At 49.1% G+C, this 17,369-nt stretch overlaps 1 protein-coding gene across 2 annotated transcripts in view; it reads right to left on the reverse strand.

Moving 5' to 3' along the window:
* Nucleotides 1–11,617: 11,617 nt before the first annotated feature.
* LOC128849510 (forkhead box protein J1-like) overlaps nt 11,618–17,369 on the reverse strand; it is a 45,265-nt gene continuing 39,513 nt past the window's right edge. Inside the window, exons 2-4 of one of the 2 annotated variants that reach the window (XM_054051718.1) lie at nt 16,797–16,874; nt 13,295–13,863; nt 11,618–12,400 (exon numbers count right to left, since the gene is read on the reverse strand). In XM_054051718.1, the coding sequence (XP_053907693.1) occupies nt 11,618–12,400; nt 13,295–13,798 (1,287 nt within the window). In that variant the 5' untranslated portion in view covers nt 13,799–13,863; nt 16,797–16,874. The remainder of the gene's footprint in view (nt 12,401–13,294; nt 13,864–16,796; nt 16,875–17,369) is intronic. The other variant, XM_054051719.1, reaches the window with a different exon arrangement.

Consider the following 17,369-nt stretch of genomic DNA (forward strand, 5'->3'; position numbering starts at 1 on the left):
TAAGCTTCAAATTCAAACTTATCCATTGCAGCCTTCCAGCTTGGCTCATTCCTCTGTAGGCAGTGTATGAAAACATCCTTGTCCTACTAAAGGCAGAGGGAGCAGAAATTAATTGCCACCTCATTTCCTATATATTTTTTCCGTAAAAAGCATAAAGCATCCCACATATTAAGAAAATAGTTGTGGTACATGAATTAGAGGTTTGAAATTCAAACAAAGAAAGAAACATTGTGGAAACCTACAATACAAAAGTGTATCTTATCCTCTGTCACTCGCTAATGACAGGTAAAGAAACTCAGTGTTGACTGAAAGACAGAGAAGAACACACCTGGGAAGCCAGTGAAATGACAGCACAAACTCTAGGACTGAAAGTTGTAAAACTAAAAGGAATGAGAAACATTAGTAACAGGTAATCAAAGCTGTTTATTTAAACTTTGATCAAAATTAACAGCTGCTGAACGGTCAACTTACTTCCCTCTAAGACAGAAGCATTAAATTAAATATCCCAAGCAATTCTCAGATATCTTTCACTAGTAGCTGCTATAAAATTCTGAGGCTATATAAAAACAAAAAACAAACAAACAAAAAGACTATTTAGAGCTATTTAAAGACTATTTATAGCTTACTTCATTGCATGAAGTGCGGAAAAGAAAGCACAGACTTTGCAAAGCCTATTAACGAGTTTTTATGTGTTAGACTAAAACATCCTTTTAATTAGAACCTCCATATTATTTGGACATTTTCTCTTTTAAACACCCACCTGGGCTACCAGTCCATCGCTTTGCCATGAGCACAAAGACTAAATCCTTCATGCACTAATACATCTTCGCTGCTTTGCAAAATTCCCAGGAGAACAAGAATTATTCCTGTGATTAAGGCATTAGGGAGCAACTACAGTATATATCCCAAGGCACGGAGAACCATGCAGTGGTTCCCTATCTCCGCTCCTCTGTGCAGTCACAACAATAATATAAGGAACAGTGGAGACTCTAATGCTTCAAAGGAAACTGGCATAAAGCTCAAGAGCAAGGGCACGCTAGGAAACACTGGATCCCAAACTGAGTACAAGAGGCACCCTTAGAGGCTGAAATGTTATTGCACTTGTCCCTAAGGATGCTCTTTGGGCTCTCTCTCCACAGCTGCATCACACATCTCTCTCCTCAGCAACTGCTTAGTCAGACTGCACTGAAAAACACTTTCAATACATTCAGTCTCAATACTTGAGGTACTTTGCTGCTGCTGCTGCAGTATCATCACTTAGTCAAACAAATAAATTGAATATTCCTTGGAAATTTCCCTATGGTATATTGCAATGCATCTCTTAACATTTCCACATACAGGAGGTAAGGCGAGAATACTAAAATCAAGACTGCAAGGCCTACATCCATCATCTCACTTGAACTCTTCAGAAATGAACTCTTAAAACACAGGACAGAAACCTAATATAGAAGGAGATACAAGAAATACCTGTGACAGAAGCAACATGGGATGTTTCAAGATATACCAGATGCTCTTCAGGGAACAAGAAAAGGTACCATGTAGGGCAACCATTTCAGGGCTGGTGGTGTGGAGGTAAAGCTAAAGCCAGAGGCACGGAATCTGCCTTCTAAGGCACCTAATCTTAAACAGAAAGTTTTGGTAGATTTAGTACCACAGACAAAGTTCAACCTCACCTTCTAGAAGACAAGTATAAATTAAATACCAGGACCTCGTCAGATTTGGCATCTGATCTGAGTATATAACATATATTCATTTTGAGTTTGGTGATAAATACAAGACATGAGAACTTCCATTCACGTGACTGTATGAAACAGCGTCTGGATCAAACTCTACCCAAACAGAAATGGACCTCAGCCTCACTTTACCAGTCACCCCCCATGGACTTCAATCACACAGTTCTTAAAGTTAAATTTGACTCTTGGAGTACTTCTTACTTGCTACCTGAAACATAAAAACTGCTGCTGGAATATGGAAAATTGAGTGGACTACAGCTTCCCTTCTATAAGAACCAACAAGTCCAGCTAGAAGTGTCTCCCCAAGCTCTACAAAGCATCGTCCCAAAACAACACATTTTCCTAAGTGGTACCTACACATGACAGACTGCAAGGGTGTCTTGTCAAAGTGACCTCTTCCATCACATTTTCAATGGCTCAATTTTTTTCTATTGGTTAATTTCAAAAATTGACAGAATTTTTTTGTAGTATCTACAAGCACTTTCTACCACCACACTCAAGCAAAGACAAAGAAAACAAAGGAAAAACAAACAAGCGAGGCAGACACTCACCAGCTCTGCCTCCTCGTCTTGCCAGCCTGACAGAAGCTGAATCAGTTTCTGACCCTGCAGCACCAGATGGCACTTTGTGGGAAGGTTTTGCAGTGTCGACGAGACCTGGTAATGATTGGAGGAATCGTGCTTTTTGAGGTTACCAGCTTCTCTTGTTGTTTCAGTGGCCTGTGGCGTTACCCTCCTGCAAGAATGGAAAAGAAAATGTTTATGGTAACAGTTAACTGCCAGCATCCTTTTTTCAGGCAACAAATCAAACCCACAGGAAACTCGAGCAACATGTTGGATTTCAGCCTGGGTACAGAAGGCCCGGCTTGCTTCTTCTGGGGGATACGGTGCACACGGCTCCCAGAGGATCAGGTGCAACGAGGGAACACCTTGGTTTCAGTTCTGAAGCAGCATTCAAGTATTCAGGTAAAGTCTTTAATACAGGGGATTGTATACCTTCATGCAGAACATGACTTCCAAAGGCACCACGAGCAGCAAGAGGCACAAAAGACAGCAGGAAACACTTCAGCCTTTCGTTTCCTTTCCTCCTCACCCATTATCGAAAGCAAAGACAGTGCCTGTCAGGGTGCAGTGCCCCTTGTGTGCAGGTCTTTATTTATAAAACAAACAAACCGAATCCCCAAACCACCCACCTCTGCAGAGAAAAAACGCCCAACACCCCACCTCCCGATCCATTCCTTTCTCAATTGATACTGAGCAAAGAGAAAATAAAAGCAAATAATCATTAATGGGAAGATGGAGTGTCAGAGAAACCAAACAAACTAACACAGACTGAGAAATGCCTCCAGGGAAGAAGCACAGGACACTCACTGCAGTGACTGCAGGCGCAGCAAATGCTGTTCCGTAGGTGAAAGCGAAGCACTTTGGGGCAGCGCAGCCTCTGGAGAGAGGGCGTGGTCTCTGGGAAGAGTGCGAGGCCTCCCGGGAGGGGGCGTGGCCTTCAGCCTCAGGGGGCGTGGCTTCCTGTACCCCGGAGGGGAGGCTTCCAACACATGGGGGCGTGACTTCCAGTCAGGGAGGGGCTTCCAGTCCTGGAAGGGTGTGGCTACTGCTCCCAGAAAGTGTGGCTTCCTGCATCGGGGCAATTACTTCCTGTCTCTGGGGCGTGGCCTTGTAGCACATGGACTGAACGTTGTAAATCTGAAAGTAATGGAGAAACATTAGTAACACGTTATCAAAGCTGTTTATCAAAATTTTGATAAAAAATTTGATCAAAATTTTGATCCAAATTAACAGATGCTGAACGGTCAACTTCCTTCCCTCTAAAATAAAAGCATTAAATTAAATATCCCAAGCAATTCTCAGATATCTTTCACTAGTAGTTGCTAAGAAATTCTGAGGCTAAAGAAAAACCAAAAAAAGAAAAGAAAAAAAAAAGACTATTTAGAGCTATTTAAAGACTATTTATAGCTTACTTCATTGCATGAAGTGCGGAAAAGAAAGCACAGACTTTGCCAAGTTATTAACCAGTTTTTATGTGTTAGACTAAAACATCCTTTTAATTAGAACCTCCACACTGTTTGACCATTTTCTCTTCTAAACATCCACCTGGGCTGGCAGTCCATCACTATGCCATGAGCACAAACACTAAATCCTTCATGCACTGACACATCTTTGCTGCTTTGCAAAATTCCCAGGAGAACAAGAATTATCCCTGGGATTAAGGCATTAGGGAGCAACTACAGTATATATCCCAAGGCATGGAGAACCATGCAGTGGTTCCCTATCTCTGCTCCTCTGTGCAGTCACAACAATAATATAAGGAACAGTGGAGACTCTAATGCTTCAAAGGAAACTGGCATAAAGCTCGAGAGCAAGGGCCCGCTCGGGAAACACTGTCTTCCAAACTGAGTAGAAGAGACACCCTTAGAGGTTGAAATGTTATTGCACTTGTCCCTAAGGATGCTCTTTGGGCTCTCTCTCCACAGCTGCATCACACATCTCTCTCCTCAGCAACTGCTTAGTCAGAATGGACTGAAAAACGCGTTCAATACATTCAGTCTCAATACTTGAGGTACTTTGCTGCTGCTGCTGCAGTATCATCACTTAGTCAAACAAATAAATTGAATATTCCTTGGAAATTTCCCTATGGTATATTGCAATGCATCTCTTTAACATTTCAACACACAGGAGGTAAGGCGAGAATACTAAAATCAAGACTGCAAGGGCTACATCCATCATCTCACTTGAAGACTCTTCAGAAATGTACTCTTAAAACACAGGACAGAAACTTAATATAAAAGGAGATACAAGAAATACTCGTGAAAGAAGCAACATGTGATGTTTCAAGATATACCAGATGCTCTTCAGGGAACAAGAAAGGTACCATGTAAGGCAACCATTTCAGGGTTGGTGGTGTGGAGGTAAAGATAAAGCTAGAGGCACGGAATCTGCCTTCTCAGGCACCTAATCTTAAAGAGAAAGTTTTGGTAGATTTAGTACCGTAGACAAAGCTCAGCTTCACCTTCTAGAAGACAAGTATAAATTAAATACCAGGGCCTCGGCAGATTTGGCATCTGATCTGAGTATATAACAGATTAATTTTGAGTTTGGTGATAAATAAAAGACATGAGAATTTCCATTCATGTCACTGTATGAAACTGCGTCTGGATCAAACTCCACCCAAACAGAAATGGACCTCAGCCTCCCTGAACAGCAGGGCTGAGTGAACACCTGGCTGCAGGGAATTAAGTCTCCAAACATGCTTACACAACTCTTTTCTTTCCCCAGCTTTACCGTCCCAGTTTTGTGCCCCTGGGAGCTGCCACCGTACCCACAATGTCCGCAGCGTACCCGGGCGCTTCCGTCTTCCTGCCTGTGGCCCAATCTGTGGCTGTGGGTCCCATCGGCTCCTCAGTCCCAATGGCGTATTATCCCGTGGGACCTGTGTATCCGCCGGGTTCGACGGTCCTGGTTGAAGGTGGCTTTGATGCGGGAGCACGGTTTGGGGCCGGTGGAACTGCCAGCATTCCGGTAAGCACCAAGATCTCCCCAAAACCCTGCATGCTCCCGTGCTAGAGGGCCAAAGTCGGGGAGGAGATGCTGTGGGGCTGTGGCGGGATGCAATGTGGGGCCGTGGTGGAATGCAGTGTGGGGCTGTGGTGGGATGCAATGTGGGGCCGTGGCGGGATGCAATGTGGGGCCGTGGCGGAGTGCAGTGTGGGGCCATGGCGGGATGCAATGTGGGGCCGTGGCGGAGTGCAGTGTGGGGCCATGGCGGGATGCAATGTGGGGCCGTGGTGGGATGCAATGTGGGGCCATGGCAAGATGCGATATGGGACTGTGGCGGAATGCTCTGTGGGACTGTAATAGGATGCTGTGGGGCCATGGCGGGAGGTGCCTCGGGGCTGTGGCCAGACACGCTGTGGGGCTGTTGTGGGGTCGTGGCAGGGTGTGCTGTGGGGCTGTAGAGGAATGTACTGTGGGGCCGCGACAGGATGTGGTGAGATGCGATGTGGGGCCATGGCGGGATGCTGTGTGGCCGTGGCAGGATGTTGTGTGGCCATGGCAGGATGCGCTGTGTGGCCACGGTGGGATGGGATGCGCTGTGTGGCCACGGTGGGATGGGATGCGCTGTGTGGCCACGGTGGGATGGGATGCGCTGTGTGGCCGTGGCGGGATGTGCTGCAGGGCTGTGGTGGGACACTGTGGCCTGCCCTGCCCTGGGCCCAAACACAGACCTGGGCTCTTCCTGTGCTCCAGTGGAGCTGTGGGAGATTCCTGCTCCCCTGGACTTTCCAGTCGTGGCTGCAGACGGGTCCGCAGCTCCTCTGCGTGTGTAGAAGGCTGAGGTCAGCCAGATGGGCTCTGGGATCCAAAAAGTGAGGGCAGGGCTCAGCCGGGGAGCCGAGTGTTTCTCTTTGGCTCCAGGACTCTGCTACTCAATATTCCAGACAATCCTGGAATGGGTTAGGTTGGAAGGGACCTCAAAGCCCATCCAGTTCCAACCCCTTGCCACGGGCAGGGATACCTCCCACTGGATCAGGGGTTCCAAGCCCCATCCAACCTGGCCTTGAACCCCTCCAGGGATGGGGCAGCCACCGCTGCTCTGGGCAGACTGGGCCAGGGCCTCCTCACCCTCACAGAAGAACATTTCATCCAAAGATCTCATCTCAGTCTTCCCTCTCACAGCTCAAAACCATCTCCCTCATCCTATCCCGGCACTCCCTGATCAAGAGCCCCTCCCCAGCTTTCCTGGAGCCCCTTTCCGGACTGGAATCTGCTCTAAGTTCTCCCCAGACCCTTCTCTTCTCCAGGCTGAACAACCCCAACTCTCTCAGCCTGTCCTCAGCCTTTCCCAAGCTCTCTGTGCTCCGAGGCGTGGACAGGTGTCCCCATGGTTGGAGGCAATAGTGGGGCTTCCTGGAACTCAGAGGGTCTCTGTTACATACACGTTTAACCTTGGCCCCCAATCAGCCGTGCTAATTGCCCCCTCCCTAAATTGTTATAGAGGTATGGGCTGGTTTAGATCAGAGGGCACCTCAAAGCCCATCTAGTCCCACCTCCTGCCATGGACAGGGACACCTCCCGCTGGATCAGGGGCTCCAAGCCCCATCCAAACTGGCCTTGAACCCCTCCAGGGATGGGGGAGACACAGGTTCTCTGGGCAAACGTTCTCATGGCAAAACATTTCTCCTGTTTCATCTCAATCTCCCTTCTTTCAGCTCAAAACCGTTCCCCTCGTCCTAAATCACCAGGAGAAGAACTTAAATCTTTTGTGAAATAGGAGATAAAGGAAAAAAACCAACAGTGACTCCGAGAATGTTTGTCCCTGGGCTGTGTTGGAAAGCAGAGAAGGGAGAAGACCAGGTAGTGTGGGCAGGTAGAGCGTGGCCGCGCCTGCTCTCCACCGAGCCAGAGCGTTCCCTGCTCTGGTTCTGCTCCGGGCAGCGACAGGCAGAGCTTTGATACTCATCTATTTGTTGTTCCTTCTATGATTGGCTTAATAAATTAAGGAAAACAACAACAAAAAAGCAGCTTGTAGATCCCAAGGCCCAGGGAATTTGGGCAACTTGGACTAGAGCACGAGAGAGGAGAGCACGGGAGCTGGCGCTTAGATGAAGTATTCCTCGTTCTCCTTGGATAGAGCATCCTCCATCTGCACTGACTCGTCGGGCTCTGCCGCCATCTGCTCGTAGGTGAGGTGGCCGCCTTTGTTTCTGTACAGGTAGATGATGATCACCACCAGGGCCGTCAGCAGCGTGAAGAACACCAGGATGATGGCGACAGTGGGGAGAAGGCAGAGAGAGGAGCAGGGTTGGGCTCTGGGTGGTGGCTACCAAGCTGCTGTTCCAGGTTAGAAGGGATGCAGCTAAACCGTTATCACCTACTTCGACTAAAAATAGGGCAGAACTACACATTTTCCTGAGTGGTACCTACACACGACAGACTGCAAGGGTGTCTTGACAAAGTGACCTCTTCCATCACAGTTTCAATTGCTCATTTTTTTCCATAGGTTCATTTCAAATGTCCACAGGATTTTTTTTGTAGTATCTACAAGCACTTTCTACCACCACACTCAAGCAAAGCCAAAGAAAACACAGGAAAAACAAACAAGCGAGGCATACACTCACCAGCTCTGCCTCCTTGTCTTGCCAGCCTGACAGAAGCTGAATCAGCCTCTGACCCTGCAGCACCACATGGCACTTTGAAGGGAAGGTTTTGCAGGGTTGACGACACCTGGTATCTGTTGGAGGAATCGTGCTTTTCGAGGTTACCAGCTTCTCTTGTTGTTTCAGTGGCCTGTGGCGTTACCCTCCTGCAAGAATGGAAAAGAAAATGGTTATGGTAACAGTTAACTTCCAGCATCCTTTTTTCAGGCAACAAATCAAACCCACATGAAACTCGAGCAACACGCTGGATTGCAGCTTGGGGATAGAAGGCCCAGCTTGCTTCTTCTGGGGGATACGGTGCACACGGCTCCCAGAGGATCAGTGCAACGAGGGAACACCTTGGTTTCAGTTCTGAAGCAGCATTCAAGGTTTCAGGTGAAGTCTTTAATACAGGGGATTGTATACCTTCATGCAGAAAATGACTTCCAAAGGCACCGAGAGCAGCAAGAGGCACAGAAGACAGCAGGAAACACTTCAGCCTTTTGTTTCCTTTCCTCTTCACCCATTAACAAAAGCAAAGACAGTGCCTGTCAGGGTGCAGTGCCCCTTGTGTGCAGGTCCTGATTTGTAAAGCAAATAAACCGAATCCCCAAACCACCCACCTCTCCAGAGAAAAAACGCCCAACACCCCACCTCCTGATCCATTCCTTTCTCAATTGATACTGAGCAAAGAGAAAAGAAAAGCAAATAATCATTAATGGGAAGATGGAGTGTCAGAGAAACCAAACAAACCAAAACAGACTGAGAAATGCCTCCAGGGAAGGAGCACAGGACACTCACTGCAGTGACTGCAGGCGCAGCAAATGCTGTTTCTTGGGTGAAAGCGAAGCACTTTGGGGCAGTCGCATCCTATGGAGGAGCTCTTTGGGAAACAGCAGCGTTGGCTGTGCGGAAACTCAGCTCCGACAGCAAAACCCAAACAACCCAAAGCACTTCCTCCCGTTGGGATCGGGGGAAAGAAACACTGCCCTCTTGTTTTCCTGCACTTCACTGATTGCTCCATCAGAAAGTACTGCACCTCATTGCTGTCAATTGTCTCCCTCTGGAGAGGAGCCTCCAGAGAGGGGGCGTGGCCTTCAGCACCCGAGGGGCGTGGCTTCCTGTACCCCGGGGAGTGGGCAGACTTCCAGCAGCTGGGAGGGCGTGGCTTCCCACAGGGGGAGGGGCTTCCAGTGCTGTGGGGGCGTGGCTACTGATACCAGAAGGCGTGGCTTCCAACCCTGGGGTGTTACTTCCTGTCCCAGGGGCGTGGCCTTGCAGCACACTGGGGCGTGGCTCCTGCCCCGGGGGGCGTGGCTTCCTGCACCAGGGGGCGGGGCCTCCATCCCCTCGGGGCTGTGACCTCCTTGACCCTGTCACTTGGGGGTGGGGCTTCCCAGCCCTTCCCTGCCATGGGCGTGGCTTCCCAGCAGCAGGGGCGTGGCCTCCAGCCCCCAAGGGGCGTCATCTCCCATCGGGGCGGGATTACCTTTATTTTCACACCCGCTATCAATTGAACATTTGTACAGTTCATCCACATTTTTATTTAATCCCGTCGTAGCGCAGCTTGACCAGTCAGGGGCTTTAATTTGGTCAGAAATGAAGGTGTCACTGACTGACGCTGCTAACACAGTGCTGTTCAAATGTTTCCATCTCTATGGCTGAAGAGCTGCTGACGTGATTTCTTCTGGTTTTAAATAGGTTTATTTTTTATTTTTTTAATATTGAAAGACTTTCTACACAGAGATGGAAGGATCTTTACCGGAACCCCCTTGGACTCTGCCGCTCCCTGAAAGAAGGAGCCTGCGCCTCCCTTGAGGTCTGTCCGAGCACCCTTGGGCTGCGCTGGGAGGCTCCTGACCAGGCCCTGGGAATTCCTGATGCTGCACCCGAGGGCAAGAGCTGCTCCCCTGGACCCGCGCTGCCCGGCGTCAAAGGGTCCCACCAGCTTCAGAGCCAATGCAGAGGGCATCGCCGGTCCCAGCAGAGCTGGGTGCTCTGCAGTGGTCATCTTGCAACAAATGTCACCAGGAAGACGAGCTCCAGCCTTGCCAACAGACTGTGATGGCCCTGTTGGTACCACCTGAACCTGTCGAGAGGTTGCAGGAATTGCGGCTGGAGTTTTGCCTCGGGGTTACTCTTATGACTGCTCATCCACTAACCCGTATCAGGTGAGACCTTGAGGAACAGAGGACGATGAGCGGTGCGTGGCTCTAAGGCCCCAAAGGTGCTCCCTGGGGATTGGGCTGGCGCTGGTGATTGAGGATGGGCTGGATTTTTCCTTGGTGTTTCTGTACCTCCAGATCTCTTCTGGAATCCCACACAGCTGACACCGATCCCTTGCTTTTGGCCTCTGCTCTGAAGGGCCATAGGGCTTCTCCACCCATGTCATAGTCCCTTAGACAGGTATAAAATACCTGGTCTGCATTCTCCCACAAAGAGTCGTTTCTAGGATGGAAGCCCTCAAAATCTTTCCTGAGCAGTTATTAAATATCAGAGTGATCCTGTTTAGGAGCTGTAGGATTCTGCTGTCCCTGAAGAGCTTTTTCCAGGGAAACAACCAAACTTTCAGGACAACCATCTGCTCCAGATGCCAGAGAAGCCCTGCCCTGGACAGCAGACAAGGTAAAGCCCTTGGAGAGTTCCCAAGCAAGCTTTAGTGACTGCAGCTGCTCTAGGATTGCCCAGGACAGGGCTTTTGTGGGCAGTACATTCTGGAGGCTCCTGGTAATGCAGGTCCCGGGCAGGGCTCAGACGAAGGGCTGTTGCCCATCACTGCTCTCTTTGGTCTCTCCCCATTGCTCACGGCCCACCGAGAGAGGAATGCACAGCCTGGCCCCAGCCAGCCTCGCACACATCCCTGCATCCGGAGCCAACCTGCCCTCCCTGTGGGGATTCCCAAGCCTGCTGTGCCCTGACCCACCACCTCCTCCCTGCATGCACCGGCAGCCGAGCGTCCGCTGCTTTTCTTCCCGGCCTTGGCAGAGCCCAGAGGCTCCTCAGCGCCATTGGACACATGAGGCTTCAGCTGTTCCTGCAGCTCATGCGCAGCTCCACTCGCTGTCCTGTAGCCTGGAGGGCTCTGAAGCCGCTTTGTGTTTCTAAGGGCTTGTACAAGGACGGGTGGGTGCGTGACATCAGCAGAGGGACAGTGTCGGGCACTCACACCGTGTCACCCCCAGAGCTGCCCGCAGGGACAGGGAAGGATGCTCCAGGGGCTGGAGCAGCTCCCAGGCCTCGGGGCACAGCCACCCTTGTGCCACAGAGAGCGTCTGACCGTTGTCACGCAGGTGGTGCTTTGTGCATCAGTTTTCCCCTCAATCCCTCGCCCTGGGACAATGTCCCCAGCCGTACGCTGCCATCCCAGGGGACTTCAGTTGCCGGCACCCGGATAAAGCAGCAGCCCCAGGCCCAGCTCTGTTGCTCGCAGGAGCTGAAGGTGTCGGTTCAGGGCTCACACCGTGCTTTACTGGGCGGGGGGAGGGGAACGCAGAACTTGGGCTCCCACCTCCACACCCCAACATCTCCCCACACTGGAGTGCGAATTACACCAAGAGTAATGGGATTGTTTTAACGCTTCTTTACTGATTCATACACTACAACTGCTCTCCATGAATACTACTTATCACGTTAAAGGTCCTAAGAGGTGCAGAATCCAGCTCTTGTAAGTCCCAGCAGCGTGGGGGAAGCATCCTGTCAAAGCATGTGTGGGCTCTGAAGGGTGACTGGCCTCTTACAAGAGGGACGCAAGGCTGTTCCAGTCGCTTCCATCTGCTGGTACAGATATATCGTTGATGTCAAACAACTGCTCCACATTGACAGCATTGGAAAGGGAATCGCTTGTCCCTTCATCAAAGAGATGCTGCAGGAAGGAAGCGGCCATGCAGCTTTCATCCAAGCTCAGGTCATTCTGGTTAAACTCAGCGAGGACCTGCTCCAGCCCCTGGGGACAGTCAAGGTTCTGCCCATGTACCATCACTTCCAGGTTTTCCTTTCTGGGGCTGACTGGAGGTGTGACCTCCAGATCCCTTAAAGTAGAGAGCTCCCTGTTTAGGTCTGTGTCAAAGTCCCCTTTCAGGGATCCCAGCTGGGTCTGCTCCTCCTGGGTCAGCAAGGGAGAGTTGGAGAGCCGACGCACCTTGGCCATTTGCTTGGGCAAGGGCTGCTTGCGCTTGAGCCCTGCTTTGATATCCACTGTATTCTGGTTCTGGTTATTAATAAATTCTTCAAACTCTTCCAGCAGCTGCTGTAACTCCATGCTGACGGAGAAGACTTTATTGGAGGCAGAACCCGAAGTGGCCGGGGAGGCGTCAACCTGTGCTTCTTGCTGGGCTTTCTCGGTGGAGGCTGGGTGGATCTGCGCTGGGTGCATCCTCTGCTTTTTGAAGGTACTGTTCTTGAGCCGGTCAGCATACTGTGGGTCAAGCTTCCAAAAGCCACCTCTCCCTGGCTTGCCTTTCTCCCGAGGCACCTTGATGAAGCACTTGTTTGAGGAGAGGTTGTGCCGGATGGAGTTCTAGAACAAAAAGAGAAAAAAACAAGGTGTAACACTTGTCTGCTGGCACAGCACCTGTCTGCGTGGGGAGGCTGGTGGAAAAGCACATTTGCAGCAAGGAGGAAGAGGAGGGTCTTTACACCTATGTGGCCATGGCCCCATTTACAGTGGCAACACATGGCAGCTCCATGGTGGAAAGCATCATCAGGGCCCTCCTTGCTTCCTCCTTGAGTCATTGCATCCTCATCAGCCTCTGCTTCAATGAGGCGGAGGGAAGACAGTAGGGGAAGGAAAAGAAAGAAAAGTGCTTATTCACTTACATTTCCGGGCAGGTTAAAGTATTAATCATTCCTCCCTGCAACAACCTCATATACTTCCGGCATCTCTGCAGAGAGGGACTGAAAACTTTCTTCTTTTCTTTAATAAACACATTAAATTCAAAGTGTGGTGATTATCCAGCCATGAGTTTGCAAGAGAAAGCCAACACGCCGGCACACAGCTTCTCCCAAAGAGTCCCTCCCAGAAGTTTCCCAGCACAGGGGTGGGAAATGCAGCAGCGTCCCTGCTCTGAAGCTCCCCAATGAGAGATATGTCCACAAGTAGCATCTCCCTGCAGACCCTCTCCATCCCTCTCCAACCCCTGGTCCTCAGTACCCACAGTTGCTCAACCTGATGATTTTGTCTGTGCTCAGCCCTGAGGGACTCAGGACCCCACAAGAACTACAGAAAGGTGAAGTGGGAGACAGAGACACCTTCACCCCAGAGCCAAGAGGACACACAGGGACCAACAGCCCAGTGAGACCTTCCCACTCCAAAAATGACCCCTGGCCTTCTCTTACATGAGGGAGGCTGTGAAAGGCCCTTCCCAGCCAGAAGGGGAGAGGGGACAGGGAAAAAAATCTCCAAATGTATTACCTGCCACCCAGGATCAGCTTGACGGAAGTAGCAGAAGTTGTCGGTAATCCACTTGTAGATGGCGGAGAGGGTGATGTGGGGCTCCTCGCTGGCTTCCATCGCCATGCAGATGAGGGTGGCGTAGGAGTAGGGTGGCTTGACGTAGGGGTTGCTCCTGTAGTCAATGCCCTCCATCAGCTGAGCGTGCATGGACACAACACGGTGCTCCGTCTTCGAGGTGGAGGAGGAGACAGGCACGCAGGGAGTGTGGGGCGTTCCCACGCACGCTGGGTCAGTGCCCAGGGGTGAGCACGGCACGGCAAAGCTGGGCATGCCCTGACAGGTGTGGGGGTCCGGGCCGCTGGGGCAGCAGGAGGAGTTGCCCATGCTGGCGCTGGTGATGGAGAAGTCCAGCAGCCACGTCAGGTTGGGCAGGCTGTCGTCCTTGTGGGGCGAGTCCCTCACGATGCCCTCCTGCCCTCTGTCCTTCCCTGCCTGCTCGTGGCTCAGCCGCCCTTCAGCCATGCCTCACCGACAGCTTCTGCGTTCAGAGGGTGCGTGTGAAGCGGAGAGAGGGGACGGGGCAGATCCTGCAATGACAACAAGGAGAGGTGATGGGCGAAAGCAGACAAGGGGGGCTGGGAGCGTTGTTACTAACATCATCAACCCAGCTTCTTCTCTCAGTGGAAATACAGGAGAAGCAGTGCACCAGGACTGCTTAGAGACCATCGAGGCCACATACTTGAGCCGTTCGGACCTGACAGTCCCATGGAAGACGCTGAGGGCTGGTTCATGGATGGAAACAGCGATGTCTTAAGCAATAAAAGACATGCCAGGCCAAAAACATCAAGCGTGCAGAGGGATTCTGAGACTGCTGGAAGCAGTCCGGCTACCTGAGAAGGTGACAATCGTGCACATCAAGGGCACCAGAAAGTGCATTTGGAACTGGGGAGAGGAAATGCGCTGGCGGACAGAGAGGCAAAACTGTCAGCAAAAGGTGAGGAAAAAACAAAAGGGGCTTTGATCCCTGACAGATGAATCTCTGCAGAAGGTAAGCCAGAATATACCAAGGGAGATCACATAATCAGAAATTTATTATACACCTGGAAGGGTCATATAGTAAAGAGGGAGTCCTCACTCCACAAGGGAAACTAATCATCCCCCCTTATTTATCATGGCTTTTGATGAGGGAAAAACACAGGAAGAGACATGAGGGGAGCAGAAGCTTTATATAAACACCTAATTAAAGGGATTGCAGCTAGAAATGTATACACCATTGTGAGACAAGTGGCTCAGCAGTGTGACCTTTGCCTCCAGACTAATCCCAAAATTACCCCAAATCAGAAATGGGCCAAATTGGAAGAGGCAACGGGCCCGGGCAATAATGGCAGATTGATTTTTCAGAACTCCCAAGACAGGGGGGATGTTGATACTTATTGGTATTAACTGGTACCTTTTCAGACTGGCCGGAGGCATTCCCTACTAGAACAAGGAGATAACCAGAACATTAATACAGGAAATCATACTATGCTTTTGGGTTCCAGCAACTGTGTCTCCTGATAGGGGACCACATTTTATCTCAGAAGCAGTACAACAGATCAGTCACTCTTTGCGTATGAAATCATGACCTCCTACATGGTGGCATTGGACAAACAGCTCCAAAAGATTGAAAAACATGAGGCTGAGACGTGAAGTAGGGGTTTGGATGAACCTGTGCATAACATACAACCTGGAGATTATGTATATGTAAAATCTCTTGCAGAGAGGACTCTGGAACCGCAGTGAGAAAGACCATTCCAGATGTTCCTTGCCTCCTTCACAGCAATCGAAATCAAGGAGCAGAGTGCATGGATCCATCGCACCCGAGTGAAAAAGGCACATAGATCTCCATGAAGGGTCACGCAAGTCCAACCAGGAAAATTATTTTTCTCATGATTATAATTATAATCCAGGGAGGTAAAGGCACCTCTAGCCAAAAGAATACTGAGTGGCCTTGGTCTCAAATTTTATTTGGTATACTGGAGCCCTGGGAAATATTCTGAATCGAAAGGGTTTAAATCTGTGATTTAAAACTGTGATTATGCATGAAAATCGAGTATCTGTGGGGCAAGAATGGAATGTGGATAGAGAACAGGGGATTCAACAACTTCAGGGGACTGTAGGAGGAGAAATCAAAGTACGATGCTGAATGGTGCATAGGACTATCCATAAAAAGGCATCCCAAATTACTATCTCAACTACACCTACAGATAAGAATACAAAGACCTGTATTTCCAATGAATTAGACTATTGGCATAATTTTACAGTAGTACAGACCGTTAAGGTGGTTTGTCTCTGGGCCTATGATACCATTGGGCTCTCATTCAAATTTAAAAGTATTATAACTAAGCCTGTTACAACCCAGAATTTATGAGATTGGTCCCTATAATCAGGAATACAGCCCAACAGCAAATGCTGTTCAACCCAGAATGGTCTCTTAAATGTGTTGAACTGCTAATGCAAACTGATATTTCTGGAATTCAACCAGCATGCTCTCATTTCCTAAGAACATCCTTCGAGGGCTGAACAATCTGGCTGTGAAAGCAAGTGCCCTTCAGGGGCAGAACACAAAGGGGCCCAACCAGAGTGTTACAGACAGGATTGGAGGTCCTAAATGGAATTGACTCTCAGAAATGTTACCAAAGTGGGAAAAGGTGGAGGAACAAGACCATGAATTAATAGGAAATGGACTCGGTGTGATCCAAGAAAACGTTTCTTTGGCCCTTAGTTGTATACAGGCACAATTATGGATGCAATCCGTGGCCGCCTTCATTATAAGAGAAGGTGGTGAGGGTACTCTCCCACCGAAATCCGGAAAGTGGTTTGGGACAGTGCCACTGGCTTAGAGAGGAAGCTTCAATCCTGAATGACTCTGGTAAATGTCACCTCTGAGCCCATCACTAATACAGCCACAGCCTCTGTGTTTACCATACGTAACTCTGCAATATGTGTAATCCACTCCATCATTGCATTAGGATTAAGCCATGATAAAACTGTGCTCTATCCTTCTGAACACAGAACATGGACACAAATAGTGAATGGGAAATGGCAAACTCTAAATTTAAAATCTTGCATTACACGAGAACAACAAGGATTCGTTTGCGAAATAATACAATCGATGCTCAAGACATCTGCCTCGACACTGAGCAAAGCATCTGTCACTTTGAGATCCATCTAGATGCTCATCCGAGGACTGTACTTGTATATGTGGGCCAGGGTTGTGTGTGTTTGAGAACTGCTTGTACCTCTGTAGGAATAGATGAGATCATTATGGATAGTGAGAATCACTCTAATTTCTAATTTCTGTATTTGCTAGCTTGTTAAGATTGCTGGGTGTGACTTTTCTTATTTAGCACCAGTCCTATCCCATCAGCAGATAAATCCATTTATACAATATTTCACAAATTATCACCTGTACCTATTGGAATGAATCTTACATTGGTAAAATGATTAAAGAAACAGTTAATGAAACATCAGGACTTACTTATAATTCTAGACGAGGTCCAGGAAAGCGGGACAAGACCCTGATAACAGTCCACCACGACTGGAAAGAAAGGGGGTCCTAAAAGGGTAAAAGAAAATTTAAACCATCATTGGAGGGACGTGTTGTTCAGATGGTCCCCTGCTGCGCCTGGCATTCTAAATAAGTTGTGTTATCGCATTACTGCCCTTCTGATGCTAGTTTTGGTTAGCTTTGTTTTCTCTGCTATGTTATTTATTTGGATTTGGAGAATGCTACAACCACTAATAGTTTTGACTTCTATGTCTCGTACCCATGAGAATGCATTAAAAAGGTAATTTTCCAACAAAATATCATACTGTTCCCCTTTGAGAGATAAATTACAGAGCTGGCAAAAGAACTTACCCATGTTAAAAAGACAGGGGGGAATTGATGTGCGAAAGCAGACAAGGGGGGCTGGGAGCGTTCGTTAGAGCTTGGCGTTGTTCGCCTTGAAGAGCTTGGAAGTTGATGATGAAGGAGCCAGCTAGCAGCAGTTTACTGATAATTAGGCATTGGAATGCAGAAAGCTGCTGCATTTGGTTCGGGAGTTTGTAA

This window comes from Cuculus canorus, chromosome 29 (genome assembly GCF_017976375.1).
Source record: "Cuculus canorus isolate bCucCan1 chromosome 29, bCucCan1.pri, whole genome shotgun sequence".
Lineage (NCBI taxonomy): Eukaryota > Metazoa > Chordata > Aves > Cuculiformes > Cuculidae > Cuculus > Cuculus canorus.